This window comes from Lemur catta, chromosome 1, assembly GCF_020740605.2.
Source record: "Lemur catta isolate mLemCat1 chromosome 1, mLemCat1.pri, whole genome shotgun sequence".
NCBI lineage: Eukaryota > Metazoa > Chordata > Mammalia > Primates > Lemuridae > Lemur > Lemur catta.
The window spans coordinates 104,936,812-104,964,136 of NC_059128.1; the positions used below are offsets into that span (position 1 = coordinate 104,936,812).

Sequence of the window (27,325 nt, forward strand, 5' to 3'; positions counted from 1 at the left end):
TGGCCAGACAATCTCTACGTGCAGTGGGAGAGATTGGTGTCCCGCACCTTCCGAGGGGAGAACGGGCTCCACATCAGCACTAAGGCTGGAACAGTAAGCATGACTCACGAGGCGGGGAGTTGGTTTGATCCACCAGAACCTCCCTAAGGAGCTCTCTGCATCCAAGGGCGGCCGGAGGCCAAGGAAAGGCGAGAGGCTTCGGCTCCTTTAACGGGCGTGGCCTCGCTGCGGCCTCCGTGGCGTGATTGGCTGAAGCGGCCGCCGCGGCCGCGGGAGGCGGAACTCGGTTGCCAGGGAGCTGCGCGCGGCCGGGCCGGGGGCGGCGGCGGCGGCGGCGGCGCGCAGGAGCGAGGTGCTTGCTGGGGTCGGGGCTGCGCGGCGGCGCCGGGGTCTGCGGGACGGCCACGCAGGCGGCGCAGTTCCCAGAGGGAAGCGCCGCCGCCGCCATTGCCGCCTCGCTCGGTGAGCGCAGCGCCGCTCGCCGAGCAGGGCCTCCGCGGGCATCCGGCGCCATGGGCCAGTGCGGCATCACCTCCTCCAAGACCGTGCTGGTCTTCCTCAACCTCATCTTCTGGGTGAGCGGGGCCGGCGGGCGGGCGGGCGGAGCGGGGCCCGGTGGGCGGGCGAGGCCTCGGCTGAGGCGCCCGCGGGGCCGGGGCTGGGCCTGGCAGGCGCTGCGGGAGCCGCGGCGGCGGGAGGGGTTCTGGCCGGGGCCCCGCGGCTGAGGCGTGCGGAGGGCCCGGGCCCGGAGGCCGCTTCGCGAGGTCCCTCCCAGGCCCTGGCGAAGGCCCCGGGCACGGAGGACAGGACGGTGGAGGGAGGTCCTCGGTTCCTTTTCGTGGCTGCAGCCGGCGGCCTCCGCGCTCGGCCCGACACCCGGGCCGGCTGGCTCCGCGCCAGGGCCTCCGGGTTGAGTGGCTGGGCCGAGCCTCCCATCTCTCCCGCTGGAGTCGCCTGCTGGACGGAGAGCTCTCCCTGCAGGTTCTTTCAGGACAGCAGGCTTGAAATAGGATATTCCCCAAAGGGGTAGGCTCCGCTTTCTTTGTCAGGGGCCCCGAAGACCCGGTGGCAGCCTCGAGGTGTGCAGGCAAGCAGTGCGGATATTCGGGGACGCTACGGGTCAGGGGCGAGAGTTCCTGACTTAGAGGTCTTGGTGTATGGAGAACTGGTTGGCTGGTCACCAGAAAACTGAAGGATTTCAACTCGAGAAGCCAAGTAATCCTTTGACTAGGAAAATCAGTCATGAGAGTGAGTAGCCTGAGGTTATAAACCTTGGTTAAATATGATTGAAATATTGACAAGATTTTTAAAGTGATGAGTTCACTTTGAATAAAAGATGGCTTATGAATTTTGGGGGGCACACCCCAGAGAAGGGAGTGTTCAGAACCATTCCATCTTAGTTCAGGTCCTTATCTCACTTTTATAATAACCTGTGTTCCTATCAGTCTCTGCACCCTCCAGTCTGTTTGGACCTTGCACCAGGATAAATCTTTTAAAGCATTTTCTCCATCACACTTTGTTTTATGTAAAAAAACAAAAACGAAAGTTTCAGCAGTAGCATAATTCAACCTCCTTCATCTGGTATTGCATCTGAAGTCCTCAGTCTGGTCCCAAGTCACCTTTCCTCCCTCGACCTGTCATTTCCTTAAACACTTGCTTGCCCTGAATAGTGTTCTCTGTTCACTGTTCTCAGAACACTCCTTGAACATTCCCATTAACTATACTTTTGTACATTCTCCTCTCCATCCTCACTGATCCCCATATGGTTCTTTCCTCCCACACACACACACACCTGTTCTGGAAAGAATCCTTTCCTTCCTTCTCCCCTTTCCCCCAACAAGGGGTGGAACTTTTCATATCTGACAGCTGTAGCATAAGAGGATGGTTATGTATAAAAAGGCATTTGCTACACACTTGTGTTGCCTCAGAATATTTGAGGATGTTTATGGTGTGAGGGAAAGAGTCCTGACTGGGAGGTAGGACCTGTTCAAAATCACCCACGTGACGTTGGGATTTCCATGATTTCTTGTCTAATTAGAGCAATGTTACTTGTACTTTGAGTTACAGGCCTTTTTAAAAGGAAAAACAATTTTCAGGGATCCCCAAATGAGAACACTTTATTAGATAGTAAGATACTTAAGAGGTAGAGGCATGGCTCTGTATCCTTTACAGTCCCTGTGATCTATGAGCATAACTATTGGCTTTTGAATAATATGTATTGGGTGAATTCTAGGCTATTCAAGCTCAAGGACTAGAATTGTTAATGTAACAAAATATTGGAAATTCAGCAACCATTTTCTTTAAATCAGGAATTTTTTTTACTTGAATATATTAGTTCATTCTAAGTGATTGCTCAGTAATCTCTGGATATTGTATAAGATGTGTACTATTACTCCAGTGAAGAAAGTTATTTTGAACTTCATAATGTGTTGTTGCCAATACTGAAGTCATACTGTTTAGTAAAAATACCTTTATCTGGGTTAGCAGGATGGTAAAGTTTTTGTAAGCTGTGATAAGGAAGTTAAATAGACATGCAGAAGAAAAAAATTGTGCCCTAGTGCAACATAACTAATGAGAAAACAGTATTAGGTGTATCTCCCAACAATTTATTAGTTTATGGACAAACTATTGGAAGCTGGTGATGATGGTAATGATAACTACCATTGAGTGCTTACCAGGCACTGTGCTAAGTATATGAAGTATCCTCACAGCAACCCCATCTGGCAGGGTGTATTACTATGCTTATTTTACAGATGAGGGCATTGAGGTTTACTGAGTTAAAGCAGCACACTCAAGGTGTGGTAGAGCCCGTGTTCAAACACAGGTTGTCCCATACTCTAGAGCCTGGGTGTTAGAGCAAGGTGTGATTTCAAAGATTTGAAAAGAGGAAGGAACTTGTTAGGCTGTGTTAGAATCACTTCTCTAAAACATACTGATTTTAACTTTGTTAAAATTAGAAATTGTGCCAGTATTTAAAGTTGTTTGTTTAAAAAATTAAGTCATTATGAGGAAGTAAGTACATTAAAAAATGTTAACAGGTTCTTCTGGGAATTTGTTATGTATTCTTCAATTCTAGTAAGTGTATTCGACCCCTCCCCTTTTTTATGCCTTGAGATATAAGAAGAAACATTCTCTACATAGAGCATATCAAAAGTTTATCTGGGTACCCTTGGGCAACTTTAGTAAATAAAGACTTTGTTGCACTGGCTTTTCACTATCCAGTGGTAATGGTTGATTGTTGATAAGTGATAAAGTTTAATTACTTTAGCAGTACTATTTTTTTTTTTTTTGAGGCAGAGTCTTGCTCCGTCACCTCGACTAGACTACTGTGGCATCATCATAGCTCACGGCAAGCTCAAACTCCTGGGCTCAAGTGATTCTCCTACCTCAGCCTCCCATACCCGACTAATTTTTTCTATTTTTTGTAGAGATGGGGATCTCGCTCTTGCTCAGGCTGGTCTCTAACTCCTGGCCTCAAGCAGTCCTCCTGCCTTGGCCTCTCAGAGTGTTAGGATTAGAGGCGGAGCCACCACACCAAGGTCTGCTTTGGCAAGATCTTTAAACTACACCTTCTTATATCTTGATTTCTGGTTTACTTGGTAGTTCACAGTTCATTGAGCTGCAATATGGAAATAGATATGTACCTGAAATACTCAGACACTAAATGATCTGACAGCCAAAAAAATTTTTTTTTTTTTGAGACAGAGCCTCACTTTGTTGCCCGGGCTAGAGTGCCGTGGCGTTAGCCTAGCTCACAGCAACCTCAAACTCCTGGGCTCAAGCAATCCTCCTGCCTCAGCCTCCCGAGTAGCTGGGACTACAGGCATGTGCCACCATGCCTGGCTAATTTTTTTCTATATATATTTTTAGCTGTCCATATAATTTCTTTCCATTTTTTAGTAGAGACGGGATCTTGCTTTTGCTCAGGCTGGTCTTGAACTCCTGAGCTCAAACGATCCACCCGCCTCGGCCTCCCAGAGTGCTAGGATTACAGGCATGAGCCACTGCACCTGGCCCAAAATTGTTAATGTTAATTTGGTATAGATAGTTTTGAACAATACAGTTTAAGAATGTTTTTGTGGAAAGGCACAAACTGAAAGGGGAAACAATCATTTCTAAAATCCTGAAGGTTGTCTTAATGGAAAATAGAGAGTTCCTGTTATGGCTTGAATGTTTGTTCCTCCCAAAACTCGTGCTGAAGCTTAATCCCCAATGTGGCAGAATTGAGAGGTAGGGCCTTTAAGAGGTGATTGGGGCATGAAGCCTCTGCCCTCATGAATGGATTAATCCAGCAGTCCCCAATCTTTTTGGCAGTAGGGACCGGTTTTGCGGAAGATAATTTTTTCATAGGACAGAGCTGTGGTGGGGGTAGTGGGTGGAGTGGCTGTAAGTACAGATGAAGCTTCGCTTACTCACTGACACTCACCTCCTGCTGTGTGGCCTGGTTCCTAACAGGCCACGGACAGGTACTGGTCCACCACCTGGGGGTTGGGGACTGCAGGATTAATCCATTCGTGGATTAATTGATTAATAAATTGTCACGGGAAGGGACTGGTGGCATACTCAACCTCCTCACCATGTGATGGCCTGTGCTACCTTGGGACTCTGTAGAGCCCCTATCAGCAAGAAGGCCCTCACCAGATACAGCTCCCCCAACCTTAAACTTTTTGTTTGTTTTGAGACAGAGTCTCACTTTGTTGCCCGGGCTAGAGTGAGTGCCGTGGCGTCAGCCTAGCTCACAGCAACCTCAAACTCCTGGGCTTAAGCGATCCTACTGCCTCAGCCTCCCGAGTAGCTGGGACTACAGGCATGTGCCACCATGCCTGGCTAATTTTTTCTGTATATATTTTTAGTTGTCCAGATAATTTCTTTCTATTTTTAGTAGAGACAGGGTCTCACTCAGGCTGGTCTCGAACTCCTGACCTCGAGCGATCCACCCACCTCAGCCTCCCAGAGGGCTAGGATTACAGGCGTGAACTACCGCGTCAGACCGACCCAACCTTAAACTTCTTAACCACCATAGCTGTAAGAAATAAAATCCCGGCCGGGCGGGGTGGCTCACACCTGTAATCCTGGCACTCTGGGAGGCCGAGGCGGGTGGATCGTTTGAGCTCAGGAGTTCGAGACCAGCCTGAGCAAGAGCGAGACCCTGTCTCTACTAAAAATAGAAAGAAATTATATGAACAACTAAAAATATATACAGAAAAAATTAATGGGCATGGTGGCACATGCCTGTAGTCCCAGCTACTTGGGAGGCTGAGGCAGGAGGATCGCTTGAGCTCAGGAGTTTGAGGTTGCTGTGAGCTAGGCTGATGCCACGGCACTCTAGCCTGGGCAACAGAGTAAGACTCTGTCTCAAAAAAAAAAAAAAAAGAAAGAAAGAAAGAAAATCTTTTACTTTATAAAGTACCCAGTCTCTTCGTTTTTATGGAGTGGTATTGCTTTAAATGTAAGTGTATTAATGCTAGACCCATGATAATTTATTGAAGAAGGTTAGGAGTGTTTGAGGTAAATGACTAAAATTTGAAAGCTATTGTGATAAGTAGTCATTAGTGTATTCTATAGACTACCAAGGTCAGGCAGGATTTTTATTTATTTATTTATTTATTTGAGACCGGGTCTCATTCTGTTGCCTGAGATAGAGGGCATGGCGCAATCACAACTCACTGCAACCTCACACTCCTGGGCTCAAGCTATCCTACTGCCTCAGCCTCCCAAGTAGTTGGGATTACAGGCACATGCCAGTGTACCCGGCTAATCTTTCTATTTTTGGTAGAGACTGGGTCTCGCTCTTGCTCAGGTTGGTTTCGAACTCCTGACCTCAAGCGATCCTCCCAACTCAGCCTCCCAGAGTGCTAGGATTACAGGCATGAGCCACCGTGCCCGGCCCAGGCAGCCTTTTTAATTTGGCAGGTCAAATTGATCTGACCCAGGAGTCTTCATCTAAAATAAGTATAAATCAGTACTTTCTAATATCCAGTTTTCATTCTGAGAAGTTAATTGATTACTTAATCAAGTCCTGTGTTATACAAATTACCTTTACTTCTTCTACCCTACTAGAAAAACTAATTGGCTAATATTTATTTTGCTTATATTTACCTTAGGTATTACAGGGGCTGTAAGAGAAAGCTTTGTCCATGCTTGTAGAATTCATAATCTTGAATATCTATTTAGGCCGTTTTCATCTGTCATGAGAGGTGATAGTAAGACTGAAACACCTATAGAGTGGGGAAAGTACCACAAGAAAGTCAAAAACACTTTTTAAATAAATGCCTTTAAAAACAACTTTGGAATGTAGCACCTTTACTAATCATGAATCACTCATATGAAATACCCTATATACATATAAATCATATTTGAAAGCCATACGTAACTTGTAAAATTCACCCTACCTTAAAAAAACTTATCACACTTACCTGTGTGATGTATACAATTAAGGAAAATTGCTTTGTTAAACAAATATAACAATATTTGAGCACCTGCTTTGTGCTTATATTGTCAATAAATGGTGAAAAAGAGAAGATCCCCATTCTTACATACTTTCTGGTGGAGTAAGACAATTGAAGAAAAATATCAAATAGTGGTGTGTTATGCAGGGAATTAAAACAGTGTGATGTGATAGAGTGATTGGGTGGCTGCTTTAGGTTGGCAAAGAATCTGGAGTATAAGGAGCCAATTTGGGGGCGATTTGGAAGAGAAGGAGGAATTCAAGACTGCGGGAACAGGTGATAGGCCCTAAGGCAAGAATACACTTGCATGTATACCTTCATTCTTTTGTTTAAGAAATAAAAATTTGTAGTGAAATATTTCAAGGGTTTTTTTTCCTCTTCACAAATCCTGTGCATACTTCGTGTTTCCAGCACATCCTACACGTTGGAGTTGGTAATATGATACTTTTTAAACCAGATCCTTTATCTGACATCATGGAATTTGTTTTTCTACTTCCTGTATTTCTCCTACTCTGAATGACTGCTCTGACAAAGAATATGTCATTGGAACACACCTTCAGCTAACAATTTTTTCATAATTGCTTTTCAATTGTCTAGAAGAAAAGTTTACTTTGTCAGTAAGCAAGTCATGGTACGTAGTAGGAAATGTATTTTTTAATTTGTCTTTGACAGTTAAGAAAATGAATATTTCCAGTGTTAGTATATTCTTAGTCATCTGTCCACTGACCAAGAGCCTTGTGGCCCCAAGTAATTATTAATATTTAGAACTTGGAATCAGCAGGAGAGCTCTCTTTAGTTGCAGTTTAAGGAATAAGTTGTTTATTAGCTTTGTATGATATTTATCATGCTTTGAAATATTTTAATGAATTTTATTCTATAAGCTCCAGTTCGAGCCATGATTTTTTTTACAGAAAATTTATTCCATAAAATGTGTGCTTGCACCAAACAAGTATACCCTAAGAATCATTTACTCAGTAAATGCCTGTTTCTGAGAAATATGAAGAGTATAAACATAGTCCCTGCTATCTGACAACTAATGGGGAGAGGGGGCAGACTCTTCATTGAATTTAATTTCTAGGTGCACGTTTCTCCCAAAAACCATACTTACGGATGGTCTCAAGTTTTCTTTGAAAAATATTGTCTCTTCTCCCTTCTCCTTACCCCTTCCTTTTAATAGTTGGGCCGAGTCAATAAATGAGAAAGATTATTTGGATTTATATATTTGTTTTTAATCTAAAGGATGTTTATATAAATGTTGGCATATTGTATTTTACATTGTTGCCACTAGTGACTAAAATTAAACACACAACGCAAGCATGGACAAACTCTAGTATTATAAAGGTTAAGTACTCCAGGCTCCTACAGTTATAACTGACTCTTTTCTCAGAGTAGGGTGGAGCAATGAGGGTCTCAAAATGCATGTTTAAATTCGATGCTTCTCAGATGACCCCTGGAGTCCTGCAGTCTGAAAATAATCAGTTTTCATGCTGTTAAAATAATTTGGCTATGGCAATTGGTTGTTCTCCAGTTTCATTTGCCACTTGAACTTTTGGGTCTTTCAACTGGTAGGTATAAATTGGATTAAATTGAACAAACTTTGTAAAGCTGGGTAAACAATGATTATAAAAACCAAATATAGAAAAAGTGAAAATAGAGCAGAATTGAGGAGCATGACCTTTGGAATATCCTCAGAGTAATAGCAGTTTAAAAGGATTAAAATATTTCTCATTTAAGAATAATGGCAGTAATGATGTGATGTCTATGGCAAAAGTGGCTTATTGTCAAAACTTTAAAAATCCAATTCAAGTAGGATTTTTTAAAACTTGTTTTCTTGAAAGGAGATCTGTATGAAAAAAGGAGGATAATGTGCACTGAAAGAATCAGAATTGTGTTAGATAATCAGAAAATATCTAAAGGATGAGTCAGAGCCACATAGACCTGAGAAAAGTGATACATGGGAGAGATCAGCAGAGGTGTCTACAGTATTTGGGGTTGAAGAGATGCCTATTTTATGTTGGTGGTTAAGGACAGATCTAGGAATTCATTTGGGAAAGAATAGCAAAGTCTCCATTTCAGACATAATTTTAAATATTGTTCTGATTATGCAAGTAATAATTTGCTTTTCTAAGAAGTCACTAAAAAAAAGTATTTAAAAAAAAAAAACTAACATCACCCATAATTCTACCACCAAGAGACAATCACAATCAGTATTAACATTTTGGTTTGTTTTTAAAATGTCTGTTATGTGATACATGTGTGGTTTTCCCCTAACACACCCAAACATATTACTATGATTTTACAAAGTATTTCAGGGCTGTAATGCAAGCACACCTCTGGATACCAAGGCTTTTGCTTTTGCTTTTGCTATTACAATTTTGTTAAAACATTTTGATGAACATACCTTCTACACATATCTTTGTTTCCATCTAACTTATTTCCTTAAGGATAGATTGCTGCAAGTGGAATTAGTAGATATAAAGGTGCGAATGCTGAGGCGGGTATGTGTTGCCAGATTGCTTTCCAAAAAGGTTGTCTGTATTAATCTATACTCCCTTCAGGCTAAAGGCCCTTCTCTCTGTACCCTCACATGCCTTTGAATACTGCTTAGCCTTATCATTGACCAATTTGTTAGGTAGAAAATGATACTTTAGTAGCTTCAGAAATTTTGGTAAGAATAGCTTTAATTTCTGAAAAAGGATTTGAAGTCTTTGGAATAGTCTTTTCCTTGAAAGTTGATAGAATAAATGAAATATGTGGGCAGTGAATTTTGCAAAAGAGTAATTGTGTTTAGTGACATGAACTGTTTTATCAGAGTAAGAGTTGAAACAAAGCATGATTGGACTAGAGAATATTATGGTAAGTAGAATGCTAAAAGATTTAAGATGGACTGGGTGCAGTGGCTCACACCTATAATCCTAGCACTCTGGGAGGCTGAGGCGGGAGAATCGCTTGAGGTCAGGAGTTCGAGACCATCCCGAGCAAGAGGGAGACCCCATCTCTACTAAGAATAGAAAGAAATTAACTGGACAACTAAAAATAGAAAAAATTAGCCGGGCATGGTGGCATATGCCTGTAGTCCCAGCTACTTGGGAGACTGAGGCAGGAGGATCCCTTGAGCCCAGGAGTTTGAGGTTGCTGTGACCTAGGCTGACGCCATAGCACTCTATCCAGGACAACAGAGTGAGACTCTGTCTCAAAAAAAAAAGAAATTAAAATTAAAATTAAAAATATGGCTGTGCAAGAAACTCCATATTAAATGTTAAAAAAAAAGTGTCCATAAAATGGATTTCTGCAGATTTTTCCCCTCTCTCTGCTTTTAAAATATGCTTTCTTACAGAGTACACAACAGTTTTTGCCCTGTCTTGCTCTTCTTGACTTATTTTTTTCTTTCTCCCAGCATTCCAGTCACTTCTGCTTTACCAGTTGATTCTTTGAAGTAAAAAATCCCTCCAAAGGAGCAGTTCACACAGGCAAGCAGGAACTTGTCGGGCACTGTGCTTTTAGCTGAGTGAAGTCCAGATGGTCCCTCATTGTTACATTGTCCTGATTCTCGCCAGTTCTAGACATGAATCATCCATGTCTGCTTCATACCACTGTAGGAAATCACTTCTGTTCTTTGCTTCATCTTCACCCACACGTTCTGTGGGATGCTGTCGCCTTTGCATTTCTAAATTTCCATATAGACACACTTGATGGCAGAGCTACTTTATCTCCCAGTTTGTAACAAGTCTGTTTCATTTTTAATATTGCCAAATTTCAATGGCAAGTTACACTGTGGTTGATGGAAATGAAGGAATTTAGTAGTTTTTTAGCATTTTATTAGCTCATGTTTCTTTTATAGAGAATTTGAAAATTACCTCCCCCCAAAACCAACTTCTAAACTATAGAAAAAGCAATCTTATGTAAGTATGGAATTTCTTACTTTAAGAGATTCCACATTAGTGCATATGTAGAAGAGTAAAAGAATAAAGTCAAGTATCATATTTTTGGAACTCACATACTTCCAAAATTTTATAACAAGATAGCCTTATTTTTTTTTTTAGAAGAACAGCTTGGTGTCATGGAAATGCACAGGCTCTCAAAGTTTTAAAATTCTGTGACTTAATTTAGAACATAGGCTTATTAAAAGATAAAGAAGAATTTTTTTTTTAATTATTCTTTCTGTAGTTTCAGATCTCAGCCTTTCCTTTAAATTTCGTTTCACTTCTTTGTAAAAGGGATGAATATTTTTAGTATACTGTCCTGGCACAAATCCTCCTTATAGGCTCAGATTTTCTCATCAGTGACTAAAGCAGTTCAGCTGCTTCCAAGTTCTACATTTCATCTCCTCTTCTTTGCACCTCCCTCCTCCCCTCTCCTTCTCCCCCTCCACCCTTTGCAGCTGCTTTGTTGGCAAAGCCCGGCTCCTTTGATGGATCCCAGTCCCATCATAGTGCTTCAGAAGAAGAATTTAACCAAGCTCACCTTTGGTTCAGCTTTTCTAATACCCACAGCTTCTACATTAGAAAGTCCCCACGCATACTAGTTAGGAGGTACTTGCAACCTCCTCTCCATTTGCCGTGCAGACTCCACTGTTTCTCCTGTTAGGACACCTACTCTGTATTTTCAGAGTAACTGGTGTCATTTCATAAATTGTTTATTATACGGCTTAAGTTGGAAGCACTGTATACAGATTTCATTAAAAGCAGAATATTTTGAAGTTGTTTTCAATTTAGGAAACACAGCCACTAGTTACACATAATTTGATTTATATAGTCTTTTTTTTTTTTAAGGTGGGGGAGGTGAGGTTCAATTTCCTTCCCCCCTCCCCCATGCGAGACACAGTCTCACTCTGTCACCTGGGTAGAGTGCAGTGGCATCATCGTAGCTCACTGCAACCTCACACTCCTGGGCTCAAGGGGTCCTCCTGCCTCAGCCTCCTGAGTAGCTGGGACTACAGGTGCATGCCACAATGCCCAACTAATTTTTCTGTTTTTAGTAGAGACAGGGTCTTGTTCTTGCTTAGGCTTGCCCCAAACTCCTGAGCTCAAGGGATCCTCCCACCTTGGCCTCCCAGAGTGCAAGGATTACAGGTGTTAACCACTTCACCTGGCCATTTGTATAGTCTTGTATCAGCAGTCAGTACTGTTTCCGCTTTTGTGTGTACAACTAAGTTGCTTCCCACAGTATGTTGCCAAGTAGAGCTCTACTATGTTCTCATCTTTGCTGCCTGAATTGGATATTGACTGGTTTGCAGCCTGGGAAAAGAAACTGCTTTAGAGTCTACCAGGAAAGAAGCAGCAGCTTTGCAAATGGCATCTCCTCCATTGCATTTGTTGTAAGTCTGGTTGTCTGTGGTGTGGTTTGTTTTCTGCCTTCTTTCGGTCTCAATTTCAGACGAGTGCCTCCGTCTGGGGGAAGGGTAGCAGCACAGGAAGCATTTCACTTGACCCATTTCCAAGTAGCACTGTGAGTCTCAGGAATCTCTTTAGGTTGAAAATTCATCATTTTATATGTAAAATGCAAGTAGTTCTTCAGTGCCCTATGCTTCAGATTAATTGTTGAGTACATATATCCTTTAGTTTTATCTTGTTTTCATTCAAATTTATGTAGGCTAAAACTTGCCTTTTGGAGTAAGAAGAGCTAAGAATCTAAAGGATAAAGAGATGACTAGTGAAAACAAATTGGGCAAAGTTTGATTAGGTCGTATTTAGGATTGCTTCTTTTTTCTTTTTCTTTCTTCCTTTCTTCCCTTTTTTTTCTTCCTTTTCCTTCCTTCCTTCTTTCCTTCCTTCCTTCCTTCTCTCCCTGGGTAGAGTGCGGTGACGTCATCAATAGCTTACTGCAGCCTGGGCTCAAGCAATCCTCTTGCCTTAGCCTCCCACGTAACTGGGACTACAGGTATGCACCACCACACCCAGCTAATTTTTAATTTTTTTTTTTTTTGTAGAGACAGGGTTTCCATATTTTGCCCAGGCTGGTCTTGAACTCCTGGCCTCAAGCTATCCTCCTGCCTCGGCCTCACAAAGTGCTCAGGTTATAGGCATGAGCCACTGCAACTGACCTAGGATTGCTTTTAATTCAGTTTGAGGATTGATACTATTTACTTTAGCAAAATGTATGTCTGTATACTTGTGTATGAATATATATCACACATGTAGTCAAGAAAAAGTAGTATTTGGAAAGAGCGTTAAGTAGTCCACACACTTCTATGATAAATGCAGCCAAAGTAAAATTAATCTATGTCTCCTCTTTTCCTTTTCCTATGCTCACCTTCATTCCATAGCACTATGCCCCAAAAGCAAATATGTCGGTGACCTCTGAGGACCTTTGAACAGGCATGGTTGCTTTAAGTACAGCATTACATTTATGATAGAGAACTATTTCTAAACTAATGTATTCTTGATGTGATGGCCATCAGAATTCAGTAAGCTGGATTAAGTTTCCAAATCGTAATTGAATGGTGAATTAAAAACTGTAAACATTGGGCCTAAGAGAAACAAAGCAAATACAAAGCAAAGCTTATGTTAGAGATGAGAGGGTGTTTTCATGGGAAGGGATCCAATGAGGTGTACTCGATAAATTTTAATAGATACCTGCTATGTGCCAAGCACTGTTTTAGGTGATGGGTGGTGATACAAGGCTGAAAGGCAGTAGGGTACAATTTGTGCCCTGAAGGGATATTCATACATGTATAGTTATAACTGCAACAGTTTTAATAAATGCTCTATTAGAGCTATGCACAGGGCAATATGTATGTGGACAAAGGGCACCTAATCTAGCCTGAAATGGTCAAGAAAGGCTTCCAAAAGGAAGGGGTGACATTTAAGCTGCATCTTAAAGAGCGATGAGTTCCCAGGCAGATGAAGAGAGAACATTCCAGATAGAACAGCAGAGGTAAAGAAGTGAGAGATGTGGTACGTTTGCGTATAATAGTTTTATATTGTTTGGGGTGTATGAAGGGTAATGAAGTTTGAGCTTAAAAGCAAGGAGGACGAGCTTGGTTCATCAGGAGGCTTACTTTCCACATCCTGAGTTTAAGCAAGGCTAAGCCTTGATCTGGTTTGTATTTTTAACAAAAATAACCCTGGTAATATAAAGAACATATTAATGGGCAGGGAAAGTCAGCAAGTAAGATTTAGGGTGATTGCTTTGTATGGCTTCCTTTTCTGCCAAAAAAAAAATGATTTAGGGTAAACAATGATAAGGCCCAAATTAAGACAGAAGCACCGCGGTACAGTTGAAGAGAAGTTGAGGCATTCAAGTAATGTTTTGGCAGTAAACTTGAAGGAGTTCGGTGATTGATGGGATATAGGGGTGGGACAAGAAAAGAGTATAGGGTAACTTTCAGGTATGTGACTAGAAAAATGAGATGTCTGTGCCTTTTGCTATGCTAGGAATGTAAGGGAAGATTAGATGGTGTGAGCAGGAAAGCAGATGGAAATATGTAGGTTTGAGATGATATTATTAGCTCAGGCAGTGAGCTACGGGGACTAGTGAAGCCATGGCTGCCGTAGCCCAAGGAGAGCCCAGAGAATGAGTAAAGAATGAGGCCAAAGATAGAAGCCTGGAGATCACTAACAATTCCGAGTCTGGTAAAGAAGAGTCCATAAAGAGAATGAGACAGTGCGCAGCTATGGAAAAAGGAAGAAAACCAACAGTGGGGCCTCTCAGAAGCCAGAGGACGAGAGTTTCACAACAATATATGTTTTTTAAAATTGTCTTCATTATTCTGGTTGTCTTCTCATTTTAAAAAGTCTGTGTTATAAAAAAAAATAATCAAGTTACTTTCCCAACTTTACATAAATGGAGTTTTTTTCTTTCTGATTTGACAGTGATTATAATATCCTAGTATAAGAAAATAGACTGAAGAAGCCCAGGTTTACTGGATTTTGTAGACTTAGGAAATGAACTGAGTTTTCAGGTTCAGAGGAGTTAATGATATTTCCACTACCATTGTGGAGTCTGTTTTCTAGTTTGAAGATGATTTATATGTCAATTTTTAAAGGATGGTGAAATAATTCTTTTCCTCTGAAAGTTTCAAAGGGTTCTATAAATGATAACTCATTAAACTAAAATGTTGTAACAGTTAATCTGACACTGCACTTGCTTATTTGCATATGAGCTAATGGCACTGGGCTGTCAGCACAGAGCTGGTACCCAATAATAGCAAAACTGACAATGATAGAAAATGTGTGTCAAACTCTGCAGCTAGAGAAGGGTGCCTGGAGCAGCAGCTGAAATAAGGAATACCTGTTCCATGACTTTCCGCATTCTCTTTCCCTTTACGTCTCTAGCGCCTTGTTACTCAGACTGTGCTCCAAGAACCAGCTGCATCAGCAGCACATAGGAGCTTGTTAGAAATACAGATGCTCAGCCCCCCCCCCAAGACCTACTGAATAAGAAACTGCAGTTTAGTAAGACCCTCAGGAGATTCCTAGTCACATCAAGTTTGAGAAGTGCCATTCTCAAGAACAAAGAGATCAAAGTGGAATGTTCTTTAGTGACTGAGCCCTCTGGCTTTTTACTGTTTCACAGTCTCTAGAATAAGTTTTTTGGAAATAGGTATCATGCTTACTAGTTGTTATTATATTTTCTTTCCCCCACGGGAGTAGAGATTTAGAAGTACAGATTCTGGAGTAAAATTGCCTGAGTCCAAATCCCAGCGCTGTCAGTTGTACGTAATTTCCCCATCTGTTGAGAGCAGCTTCAGTGAGCAGAGATCTCCCACCACCCCACTGATCTGTACTGGGCATGTAGTTGGGCTACAGATAAGCCTTTGCGGGGAGTGTGTGTGAGGGGTGTTGTCATCTGTGTTATTTCTTTGACCCATGGTTTCTTGGTCCTCGCTGAACCATCAGTTATTGAAAAGTAGGTAAACTTTGGAAAATTTTTAAATTTTATGTAGTCAAGAAATGTGCTTAATAATGAAATAGACTTCTCAGCTTTACTGCAAAAAGTCTACAAATAGATTTAAAAGTGATGAGAACTCATTGAATTTTAACCTACTACATGATAGTAGGAAATAATTTTACCAGCATGGCTTAGAGACCAATGCTCTGACCTTGTTTTCTGCAGGGGGCAGCTGGCATTTTATGCTACGTGGGAGCTTATGTCTTCATCACTTATGATGACTATGACCACTTCTTTGAAGATGTGTACACTCTCATTCCCGCTGTAGTGATCATAGCTGTAGGAGCCCTGCTTTTCATTATCGGGTTAATTGGCTGCTGTGCCACAATCCGGGAGAGTCGCTGTGGACTTGCCACGGTAAGTTAGCACTTCACTGACTGCCTGTGTCATCAGAACGTTTGGGAGTATTTAATCTGTTACTCTCTTCTTGAATCGAACGTGGAATTCTGTAGTTTCTTTAGCTCTTATAATTGGAATAGACTTAGCACTTGTCTTAAACTTCTAGCCGTTATCTCTGATAATTGTTGTTTTATCAGGTGTATTTAGAGTTTTTTTTTCATTTGTGTTTAATTTTCCACAATGTTTTCTTACAGTTTGTTATCATCCTACTCTTGGTTTTTGTCACCGAAGTTGTCGTTGTGGTTTTAGGATACGTTTACAGAGCAAAGGTATGTTGTCTACTGTAATTCACATAATGCTTTAAAGGGTGATTTACATTTTTCAATTGAAATCAAACAAATTTGTTTTATCAGAATCAACATTTTCTTTTGCTTTTTTTGTTTAGCCAGTGCTTTAAGTATCTAAAGTTAATTAGCAATTATTTACATATTAAGACTTCTAGTCTCATTTAATATAACAGTTTTAATTATATTGTTGATTATAGGTATTTATGGCTGCATATGAATAATCAGCTGAGAAGTTTGTTCACATTTCCTCAGCCTGTAGAGTCCCTGTGTTGGGGATAGGAGGAATATAAATTTTCTGATTTTTATTTTTATTTATTTATTTTTTTGAGACAGAGTCTTGCTTTGTTGCCCCAGGTAGAGTGCAGTGGTGTCATCATAGCTCACTGCAACCTCAAACTCCTGGGCTCAAGTGATCCTCATACCGCAGCTTCCTGAGTAGCTGGGACTACAGGCGTGCGCCACAATGCCTGGCTAATTTTTCTATTTTTAGTAGAGGCTCTTGCTCAGGCTGGTCTCAAACTCCTGTGCTCAGGGACCCTCTCACCTCAGCCTCCTCGGCCTCCAAGAGTGCTGGGATTTACAGGCATGAGTCACCTCGCCCGGCCTAAATTTTCTGATTTTTGTTTTAGAAGAACTAAACTGAGGACTTCATTTTCCATTGCCTCTTTCAAAAATGCCTTGGTCCTGGACATAGAAAAACATATTGTTGTGATTCTACCTTCCACACCTGTCCTGGGAAACAAGGGGTCCTGTCAACTTAGAATGCCAAAGCAGCTGTTGCCAGCACTCCCTTCCTACCCCTTTCTCTTTTTTAGTCATTCCCTCTTCTTTTCTTTCCCGTTTCCTTCCTCTCTGTTTTGCCTGATTTTGCTTTCCACCCATAGTACCATTTAAGCTGTTCTAAATTAATTAATTTGGGTGTAATGTTAGAGCCATGATAAAGATATACTCTATAGAATCATTTTCATTATAACTCAATAGTTTTAAGTCAAAAGCTTGGTCTTTTAACTTCATATTCAAACCATTGATATGTAAGGCACCATACAACTATGCCTAAAAAATGCAATGGATTGTGTCCCTACCTATGCTCTGGTTATCAATTTTATAGTCTTATCACATCACTGTTATAAGTTAGGAAGTTTATTTCCTATCTCCTCTTTGACATACATTGAACAGCAGCTTTTTCGTAAAGCGCCACTTTTAAGGACTGATTTTTTTTCTAACCTGCTGATTACTTTTGCACATTTAGCTAACTCTAAACACTGAATAAATAAAATGGAAATAATGTTGATATTTGTCCCAAAAGTATCTTATAGGGACTTCAGAGTTGTTTTGTTTATAACTAATTTAGGAAAGGAAAATGAGTAGGTCTTCTGAGAAACATATTGAAAACTTATTTGAAAAAGGAAGGTATCCATTTATAATTTAGGACATCTGTCTCAAGGTTCAACTTCTTTCTCTCTTTTGAATACATTGTTAGCCTGCCATCTTGCACACAATCTTCTCTTTGAATGCTTTAATCTGTGTGATATAATATGTCTGAATTTTTACCTGGCACTTTGAATCTGTATGAAAGCAGGAAGGGAGAAAACTTTTTTCTTATAAGAAATTCACAGAGATCTGACAATCTGCAAACATTTACATACTTTAGCTGGAGCCTCAACCAACGTTACTTTTACCAGTATTTTTGAGGGACTGAATTCTTTGTTTTGGTTCAGGTGGAAAATGAGGTTGATCGCAGCATTCAGAAAGTGTATAAGACCTACAATGGAACCAACCCTGATGCTGCCAGCCGGGCTATTGACTATGTACAGAGACAGGTGAGCTTTCCTGAGGCAAATTTGGTTTTGAAGACCAATCACTATTGGGTCAGCGTTAAACTAACTGGTATTACTGTGTAAATTAGCCGTGTACCTTCACAGCCATGGTTATCTTCCTGGTGTGTCCAATATTTTTCCACACTCTTCACACTTGACAAGTTTATTTCAGCATCATCTAGCCCGATCTTTGTACCCATAACCCTGCCTGAAAAATTATAAACTTTTTGTCAATTTTGTTTTATTTACTAACCCCCCATATTTTTTGCTCAGTTGTCTTAAAGCAAATCCCAGACATTTCAGACAAATATTTTAAACACTTTGTCATTGAAAGTAATATTTAACTTGGAACCAGATATTTAACATGTAAGGTATGAAGATGTTCCCTAGCTGAAACTACCCCTTATAGGCAATGTGCTTTTTATGTAAAGATTCTAGAACCACTATAACCATGTCTGGCTATTTAAATTTAAGTTAAAAATCCAATTCCTTCGTCACACTGGCCACAATTTAAGTGCTCAGTAGAGCTTCATATGGCTCGTAGCCACCCTGTTGGACCATGCAGACCTTCCATCGTTGTAGGAAGTTCTGTTGGACATCACTGGTCTAGAGTAGCTTATCTGAAAGCTTTATATTGTGTGGAACCCTAAAATTCAGCCATCTTTTCTCTACTCCTCTAGCTGCACTGTTGTGGAATTCACAATTACTCAGACTGGGAAAATACAGATTGGTTTAAAGAAACCAAAAACCAGAGTGTCCCTCTTAGCTGCTGCAGAGAGACGGCCAGCAGCTGTAATGGCAGTCTGGCCCACCCCGCTGACCTCTATGCTGAGGTGAGTCTTTTGGCCAAAACTTGAGTGTACCATGAGACCTGGTTCTCACTGTCTTACCACCGCCTGGAACTTCTTTTCTACCTGCTTTTGCTTGTCTTGAATGCCATTTTGTTTTACTGTGAGTTATTTTAAAAGGTACTATCTTTTGCTGTAATTACATCTCTGTAAGTTATTCTAACCATGTAATCTTTTTTCCCTTTTTCAGTTTCTGTCATTTTCATTTCTGTCAATGAGCACTAATCTGTGATTCTGAAGTTTTCACTTTAAAAAAACATTTCTAGTGAGGATGACTGTATGTTTGTTACAGGGGTGTGAGGCTCTAGTTGTGAAGAAGCTGCAAGAAATCATGATGCATGTTATCTGGGCAGCACTGGCGTTTGCGGCTATTCAGGTAAGCATAGCTAGCCAAGGAGTTGTTACCAGAATGAGTTGGTTCTCTGAGGTCAGCCCTGACTGGTTTTAATCACTAAGTATGGCGAATCTTTGTATGTGTAGGTAACTCGGAAGAGATTGAGGTTTAGCCACTGGTTTCCAACATCTTCCATTTCTTTTCTCTAGACTTAGACCCAGAATGGTCTAAAGAAACCAGAGGGGACTCTTTGCCTTATTTTCTTGCCTCGATTAGTGGGCAACCTGCTCAAAATATTAATATAAACAAACTGTTGTAGTATCTTGGGAGATATTTTAATAGAACTTTTAAAAATTGTACTGCTTTATTTCTGTTTGGAAATGGAAAGCTATATTTCAATCTTTTTATGTACCATTCTCCTTCTAGTTGTTGTTTTTCTGTCCTTGAGGGTTTTATATATTCATATAGCTAGATCAACAACTGGTACTACAACATTAGTGTCTTACACTAAGAGGAACAATTTTATTGCTCTTTAGAAAAGGCCTTCCAGTAAAAACTGAGGTTCTAGCCTCTTCTGTATTTGTGGACTTAGTTATAATATTTTAGACTGACAACCATCAAGGAGTCTGTGACATCACTTGGTATATACGGAAGTGTGCTGTGCCATTATTGGTAGCTGAGGGGACCTGTTTTCCCAACTCCTACCAGTGAAAATAGTCGTCTTCTTCCCTAGTTTGTGCTAGTTCAAGCTAGTTTGTGCAAAGTAGCTGGTAAGTGCTTAATCACTTTATCTGCTCCCAGCTCCTCACTGCCTAAAAATACCACACACTCATCCTTCACCCCCACCTAAAAACAATTAAATAAGGAAGATGGCCATTTTCTCACCCAGCACAGCTATTCCACATTCCTAGTTTCTCAGGTGTATACAGTATATCATATAAATTCTGTTAGGGGAATGCCTTAGAGGAGTCTTACAACTGAGAATAGCTATTTGAAAATGATTGGAAATCCTTTGCATCAGATCTAGTTCTCAGAGTATTCTTTTAGTTCTTGAAATAAGCTTCAGGCCTAGGGAATCTATTTTAAGAAAGTGTAGATATCTTATAATTGTTAGATAAAACTAATGTAATTACTAGTTTAAATGTAAATTGCTTGGATTGCCTGTTCTTTGTATACTTGAACAGAAGCTAGTGTGTTAATGGGAAGTGCCTTTTAAAATGGCAAAAGGGTAATTATTTACTTTGCTGGTATTTAAACAGCCTTGAAATGATTCATTAAAAAGCCTAGCTCTTTATTTGCCATGGTCTTTGCCCTTCTAAGCATTTACTTTGTGGCTCAACATAGCAGTAATCTGGTGATAAGGAGGGATATGTTTCATGTTTTGATTATCTATGCAAACATATTCATTTAGCTAAAAATAATGAAATATGAGAGAGGTCTCTTTTCTTAAGTAGAATTCTGATCTGTGCATTCTTAACGATTTTATGTGGTAATAAAGCTGCACGGGTTAGCATGCAGCAGAACAGCTCTGGAAATGTATGGTGCTTGAGGTCATGAAATATGCAACATGCATGTAGAAGACTGATGGAAATCGTCACTTTAGCTACGTCCCTCATCTAGATAAACTAGCTTATATGTCTTCCAGATATTTACTCTTTAAATGTATTTCAGTGGGAACTAATAAATATTTTAACTAGTCTTTTAAGTATGCCTGCCATACTTAAGTTTTATACTTAAATCAGCCTGACTTTAAGTAATATCTGATAAAGATTTGACTTTTTTTTTTTTTTTTTTTTTTTTGAGACAGAGTCCTGGTCTCTCACCCTGGGTAGAGTACAGTGGCGTCATCATAGCTCACTGCAACCTCAAACTTCTGGGCTCAAGCCATCCTGTTGCCTCAGCCTCCTGAGTAGCTGGGACTACAGGCATGCGCCACCATGCCTGGCTAATTTTTCTGTTTTTAGTAGAGACGGGGTCTCACTCTTGTTCAGGCTGGTCTTGAACTCCTGAACTCAAGTGATCCTCCCGCCTCAGCCTCCCAGAGTGCTAGGATTACAGGCATGAGCCACTGTGCCCGGTCATGATTTGACATTTTCAATTCAGCAAGTCTAAGTTAGGGATTTAGAACTTTCCTGGACTCAAAGCCTAATGGTTTTGAAAATTAAAAAACGTTGGTTTTAAGAGAAAAACATCCATTTCAAATAATAAAAGAATTTTCTGTAATGTGTTTTTTAAGAGTACCTGTAAATGTTCTAAGCTTTTTGTATTCAAAATCTTATGTGGATCGGTGCCCTGAGTGTGGAAAACCTGAACAAAGGCAGAAATAATGGAAAGATCAGTGAGATTTTGTGCTTGTACATCAATCCTGATACTGAAATTTAGAGATAGAGAGATGCTTGGGGATTCTCCAGTCCCTATCCCCTTTGTTTTGCTGCAAAATTTAGGGGAGCAAGGATAATATGACGTGTAACCATCACACAGAGAGTGACAAAACTAAAGCTTGAACCCTGGCTCTACTTGTACTCTGCCTCCAATTACATATCTAAAAATTAAGATACTCAGAAGATTAAATCCCTAAATTCTGTTAGAAAACCTGGCAATTAATTAACACTTCAGCTGGATAAAATACAGAGATAAAATGGCAGAGTTGAGTAGTTACTATAGAGACTGAATTTTGTCTCCTTGTTTGCAAAGCCTGAAATATTTAGCCCTTTAAGAAAATGTTTGGTGATCTTTGCTCTAGTTAAATAATCTGTGTTTGGGTAGAACCAAAATGATCAAAAAAGAAAAATCTGAAAAATACTAGTTGGTTATTATGATAGGATTTTTGAATATAAGAGAACGAAGGTTTTAAAATTTTGCTATATGCCTTATTAATCAGCAAGATGTTTTACTGCTTTGAGAGTAGCCAGCCTGTTAAATTAACAAATGATCAATTATGAATTTTACATTTAAAGGGTATGATCATAGTAATAGACAAACATCTGAGTTTTGATATGTCAAGCTCTTAAGTATCTGCTGTGGACAAGGCTCTCTGCAAAGGCAATATGGGGAAAATGGGAAGTGTCAGTTCTTTGGCATCCCTTGAAGCTGGCATGTCCTCAAGATTTAGTAATCAAGGGCAAACAAACTTGCATAGAGAACTGTTTCCCGAGGCCACGTTGCTTTTTCTTTGTGCCAATTGTGAAGGAGATTGAGACTGCTTTTTCCTTCCTCTTCCTTTTTGATTACCAGCTATTTATTAAAATAAGTTAAAATATGTAAATAAATAGCACTTTGAGTCAGACCCCCAGATAGCAGTTAAGATTGACTGGCTTAATTCTGACACTCTTTTTTAAAAATTCCAAACAATTCTTCCTTAAAAACTTTAACCAAAGTATAAAAAGCTAACTCTCGAGTGGCTCAGATTTTTTTATTTTTTTATTTTTTATTTTTGAGACAGTCTCATTCTGTTGACCGGGCTAGAGTGCCGTGGTGTCAGCCTAGCTCACAGCAACCTCAGACTCCTGGGCTCAAGCTATCTTTTTCTGCCTCAGCCTCCCAAGTGGCTGGGACTACAGGCATGCCCAGCTAATTTTTTCTGTGTATATTTTTAGTTGTCCATATAATTTCTTTCTATTTTTAGTAGAGATGAGGTCTCGCTCTTGCTCAGGCTGGTCTTGAACTCCTGAGCTCAAACGATCCACCCACCTCGGCCTCCCAGAGTGCTAGGATTTCAGGCGTGAGCCACCTCGCCCGGCCTCAGACTTTTTTTTTAACTTGAGGAAAATCAATAGATAACTTTTTGGTAGTTTTTTAAGACTGACAATACCCATTTGATAAAATGTTTTTCAAATGATTTAAAATGATACAAATTTGGTCAAAGGTAAGCCTCCCTCTTAGTCTTGATTCTAGTTCTTGAGCCCCCTTTGTAAAGGCAGCCACTGCTATCAGTTTCACATATATCTTTCCAGAAGTAGTTTGTACTTATACAAACATATATATATGTGTGTGTGTGTATATACATACACACACATATATGCATATACATACACACACACACATGCACACGCAAGCAAATAGAAGCTAATAAGATGCAGTTTTGTACCTAGCTTTTTGTTTTAATTGAGTTAATTTTAGATTCACATGCAGTTGTAAGAAACAGTACAGGGAGATAGATCCCTCCTGTGCTTCGCCCAGCTTCCCTCAGCAGTAACATTTTGTAGAACTATAGTATGATATCACAACCAGGCTATTGGCATAGTTAGAGTCTGCCAGTCTTACTGAGATTTCCCATTTCTGTGTCTTCAGTTCTGTACAATTTTTGACCTGTGTATGTTTCTGTATCCACCACCACAGTTAAGGTATTGAACAGTTCCAAGACCACGCGGATGCCTCCTGTTACCCTCTCATAACTGTATCACTTCGTTCCCCCCAAACCCTGGCAACCATCATCTGTCCATTTCTAAAATTTTGTCATTTCAAAATGTCATATAAATGGAAGCATATCGTTTGTAACCTTTTGTACTTTGCTTCTTAAAAACAAATTAGTATCTTTTGGGTATAGACCTACCTTTTTATTTCATAGCTGCATAGTATTCCATTTTATGGGCATATTTTAATTGACGTTAATGAGCATTTATGTAAGTCTTGCTATTACAAAAATGCAAGTAGTGAATATCCTCTGGATTCATGTTGAAAGGCAATTTATAGCCATGAAATTGAGGGGTCAGAATGTATGGATGAAACTTGATAGGTATTTCCAAATTTTTCTCAGAAAAGGGTATTTCTAATGTGCAAGAATTCTTACTTTTTTTATAAGAATGCCTGTTTCCCCATACCACCACCTACACGTGTATCATAGAACATTTTAATTTGGAAATCAGGTTTTTTAAATCACCACTTGTCATTTTTTACAGTTTTTGCAGTTCTGGGTATGAAATATAACTAAGTGGGCTAAATGAAGGTTAGTTCTCCTGACTTGAATGTTGCAGGGCATCATTTCATTACAAGAAATAACATTGGAGCTAAAATATTTGTATATTTCCAAGTCTATTGTTGGAAAATTTCAATAATGAGTTAAATTTCAGTATAGCAAAGCTTTGGAAATGAGCCTGCAATACGTAGGGGTGAGGGTAAGAAGTTATTGTGTAGAGCTTAATGTTCTTAAAACAGACTCATTCCCAGGCACAAGTAGCGTTTTATCAAGCTTATTTAATTGTTTTAAATCAATACAAGTTGACTTAATTGAAAGAAAAGAATCAGAAAAGAAATACTTATTTCAGACCTCATTTTGAGAATGCTGACTCTTTCAGTAGAAGTTAACCAACTGAAAGGAATGTGAGGAGGTTGGGGTTAGAAGAGAGATTTTTTTTGCCATAGAAAATCAGTAATTTCTGAGCTTTGCATTTTTATTGCTCGATTTAACATTGCCTGGGAACATAATTGTGTTTGATTTTATAGCTGTTTTAACAATATTTTGATGTACAGTGAGCAGAAATGTATTTCTCTAGGAATTAGGTACTAAACATGTCTTGAATGGGCTTAAGATATTTAGTAAACAATATGCATTTTTTAAATGTCTTTAAGGTGCTTTGCACTAGTAAGCACTCAGCAAATGGTGATGTAATGAAACTGATGGATTTGAGCAGCAAACACATACATCCTGAATGGGTAGAATACAGGCCAATTTGAGGGCAGAAATTAAAGCATGTGACTTTATACCATGGAGAATTTGGATTGAGGATATCCTCTTCTTGTATGTGTGTCTTATTGGTAGTTAATCTTCCACTTCAAACTTTGAGAGTCTGTTTATGGATCCGGGTACATTTTGCTGAAATTAGATTGACCCCATATGTGCAGAGGGCCTTGCCTTTTAAAATCAAATAACAGGCCTTTCACTGTCAATGAGAAGTTAGAACAGCAAATTAACTTACTCTTATTTTGGTTACTGTTTATATTTTGTGAGATGGTAGGTCAAAAATTCTAGAATCATTTTCTCTTTAATCCAGATTAATCCTCTTACATACCCAAAATAACATGGCATGACTTCATTACTATTCCAAAATGCTACCACAGAAGGATTAGGAACTTATTAAAATAAAATGATGAAGGAAGAGTGACCTTTAAAAAGTAATATGTATGTAATAGCACAGAACCAAACCTGGATTTCAAAAAGAGTAAATGTGAAAGAAACAAAAACCTTCAAAGTGTATTTTTTGGCTTCAGGATTGGTTTTCCACAATAGGGCTATTCATGTACTGAATTTTGTGGATTGTTATAAAACCTCTTTCTCCAAATCCAGATGACTGAAAAGACCACCATCAAACACACATAGTCTTAATCATTCCGCTCCCTGGACCTTCACTGTCTGGTATGGTAGCCACTAGCCACATGTGTCTAAATTTAATGTAAATAAAATAAAGCATGCAATTCCTTAGTTGCACTAGCTACCTTTCAAGTGCTCAATAGCCGCATGTGGCTAGTGGCTACCATATTTGACAACACAGATGTAGGATGTTTCCATCATTGCAGAAAGTTCTTTGGGACAGTACTGCTCTAGATTGATAGTGGAGGTGGCAGTAAGGGAGCCTCCTCTGCTGGGTTTGCAAAGATTTCCTGGTATAAGGCAGGGAAACCGAAGCTTAGTGCCCAGATAATTCCTTAAAAAATAATGTCATCATAAGAAATTCCTTCTGTCATTTTTATTGCCTTTTTGATGATTTGAGGTTATTGAACTTTGAAACAGCTCCATTGCTAGCCAAGAAATGCACACTTGCCATAAAAGTCTTCAGCCTGTTCCCCCATTGTTGTTTTCTCCCAACAGCTGCTGGGCATGCTGTGTGCGTGCATCGTGCTGTGCAGAAGGAGTAGAGATCCTGCTTATGAGCTCCTCATCACTGGCGGAACCTATGCATAGTGGAACACTCAAGCCTGAGCTCTTTAGTCTTGTTCTGATTTGGAAGGTGAATCGAGCAGGTCTGCTGCTGTTGGCCTCCTGAGTTCATTTAGTTAAAGCACACGTGCACTGGTGTTGGATAGCGCAGCTTGGCTTTTCATGTACCTACCTACTTACCTACCCCCCCCCCATGACTTTCTTTTCCCTTGTTCTAGCTGACTCTTCATGCCCCTAAGTTTTTAAGTATGATGGTAAATGTTCTAATTTCAGAACCAATTGTGAGTTATGTAGTGTGGTAGAATTAAAGGAGGACGCGGGCCTACTTCTGTTACATCCAAGCAGTAATGGGGCTTATGTTGAAGTATCACCAGGTCCTTTCAGTCTTCACAATGGAGAACTCTTGGCCAAAGGTTTTTGTGGGGAGAGGGAGGAAGCCAACTATCTGGTTAAAGTTAACACCAGATGGCGCCCCCATCAGTGTCCTTTTAAAAAATATATACTCTAGTCCAATAAGATAGCAACTGTACAAAATGGCTAAAATAGATTTTAGAATCATATGGTATATATCTTGGTTCATCTTCAAAATCAGAGACTGATATTTGAAACTAGTGGTTTTTAATCAAAGCTGGCTTTATAGAAGGAGTATAATGTATGCAGTACCGTTTTAAAACAATTAGTGTGAGTGTGTGAGTGCGTTTTTGTGTGATTGAGCCCATTCTTCCTAAGTCAAACTTGTTAGAAATAATGTACCCATATAGACTAGCAAAATAGTATGTAGATGTGATCTCAGTTGTAAATAGAAAAATCTAATTCAATAAACTCTGTATCAGCCCTCAACATGTAGTTTTTAATTATTTTGGGAATATTTCAACTCCAGAGCAGCAGTATAATGTTTTCTATGTTGGTGCTGTCTACAGTTCATTATGATTTACACGTGTTTTCATTATAGCTGTTGCCAAATACTAAAGGCCTTGGTATTCAAAAAATCACAGATGCTTTGCAGTCCAGTATATTCCACAGATATGGAGCATCTGCTGTGTACAAGGAACTGGGGATGTGGTGGATTAAGCTGTCCTTGTCTTTAGGGAGTTTGGAGTCCTAGTGTAGGAGACATGTGTAGGAGTAGATGGTTTTCGTACAGTGCAGTGATGGTAGTAATAAAAGAGGAGGAGCCCAGAGAGGTCAAGAATGACTTCCTGGAGGAGATGCCCAAGGCTGAACGCTGGATGGGCTTTGTTGGAGAGAACACACAGGAGTATGAAATGTTTGTGTGGACAGGGAGCTACAAGGAGCTCATTGTGCCTGGAGCTTGAAATACAAGGCTGGGAAGAGAAGTTGGAGAAGTGGCAAAGCTCAGGTTCTCTAGTGTCTTATAGGACACCCTGTGGAGGTCAGACTTGCCTTGCAGATGGAAACAGCCAT

At 40.0% G+C, this 27,325-nt stretch overlaps 1 protein-coding gene across 2 annotated transcripts; it reads left to right on the forward strand.

The window, feature by feature from the left end:
* The first annotated feature begins 225 nt into the window (after positions 1–225).
* TSPAN3 (tetraspanin 3) lies at positions 226–26,740 on the forward strand. Of its 2 annotated transcripts, none has more exons than XM_045532752.1 (7): positions 226–575; positions 15,507–15,698; positions 15,935–16,009; positions 17,746–17,847; positions 18,525–18,677; positions 18,985–19,068; positions 25,832–26,740. In XM_045532752.1, the coding sequence occupies exons 1-7, from the start codon at positions 513–515 to the stop codon at positions 25,922–25,924; spliced, it is 762 nt and encodes a 253-aa protein (XP_045388708.1). In that variant the 5' UTR covers positions 226–512; the 3' UTR covers positions 25,925–26,740. The 2 variants fall into 2 exon arrangements, with proteins under 2 accessions (XP_045388708.1, XP_045388714.1); XM_045532758.1 differs by lacking the exon at positions 226–575 and adding an exon at positions 897–1,248.
* The last annotated feature ends 585 nt before the right edge of the window (positions 26,741–27,325 follow it).

Excerpts from the sequence above, each read along its gene's own strand:
- TSPAN3 (XM_045532752.1), top strand. The coding sequence starts at position 513 with ATGGGCCAGTGCGGCATCACCTCCTCCAAGACCGTGCTGGTCTTCCTC. Across the intron at positions 576-15,506 it reads TCCTCAACCTCATCTTCTGG|GGGGCAGCTGGCATTTTATG; the intron begins GTGAGCGGGGCC and ends TGTTTTCTGCAG. Across the intron at positions 16,010-17,745 it reads GATACGTTTACAGAGCAAAG|GTGGAAAATGAGGTTGATCG; the intron begins GTATGTTGTCTA and ends GTTTTGGTTCAG.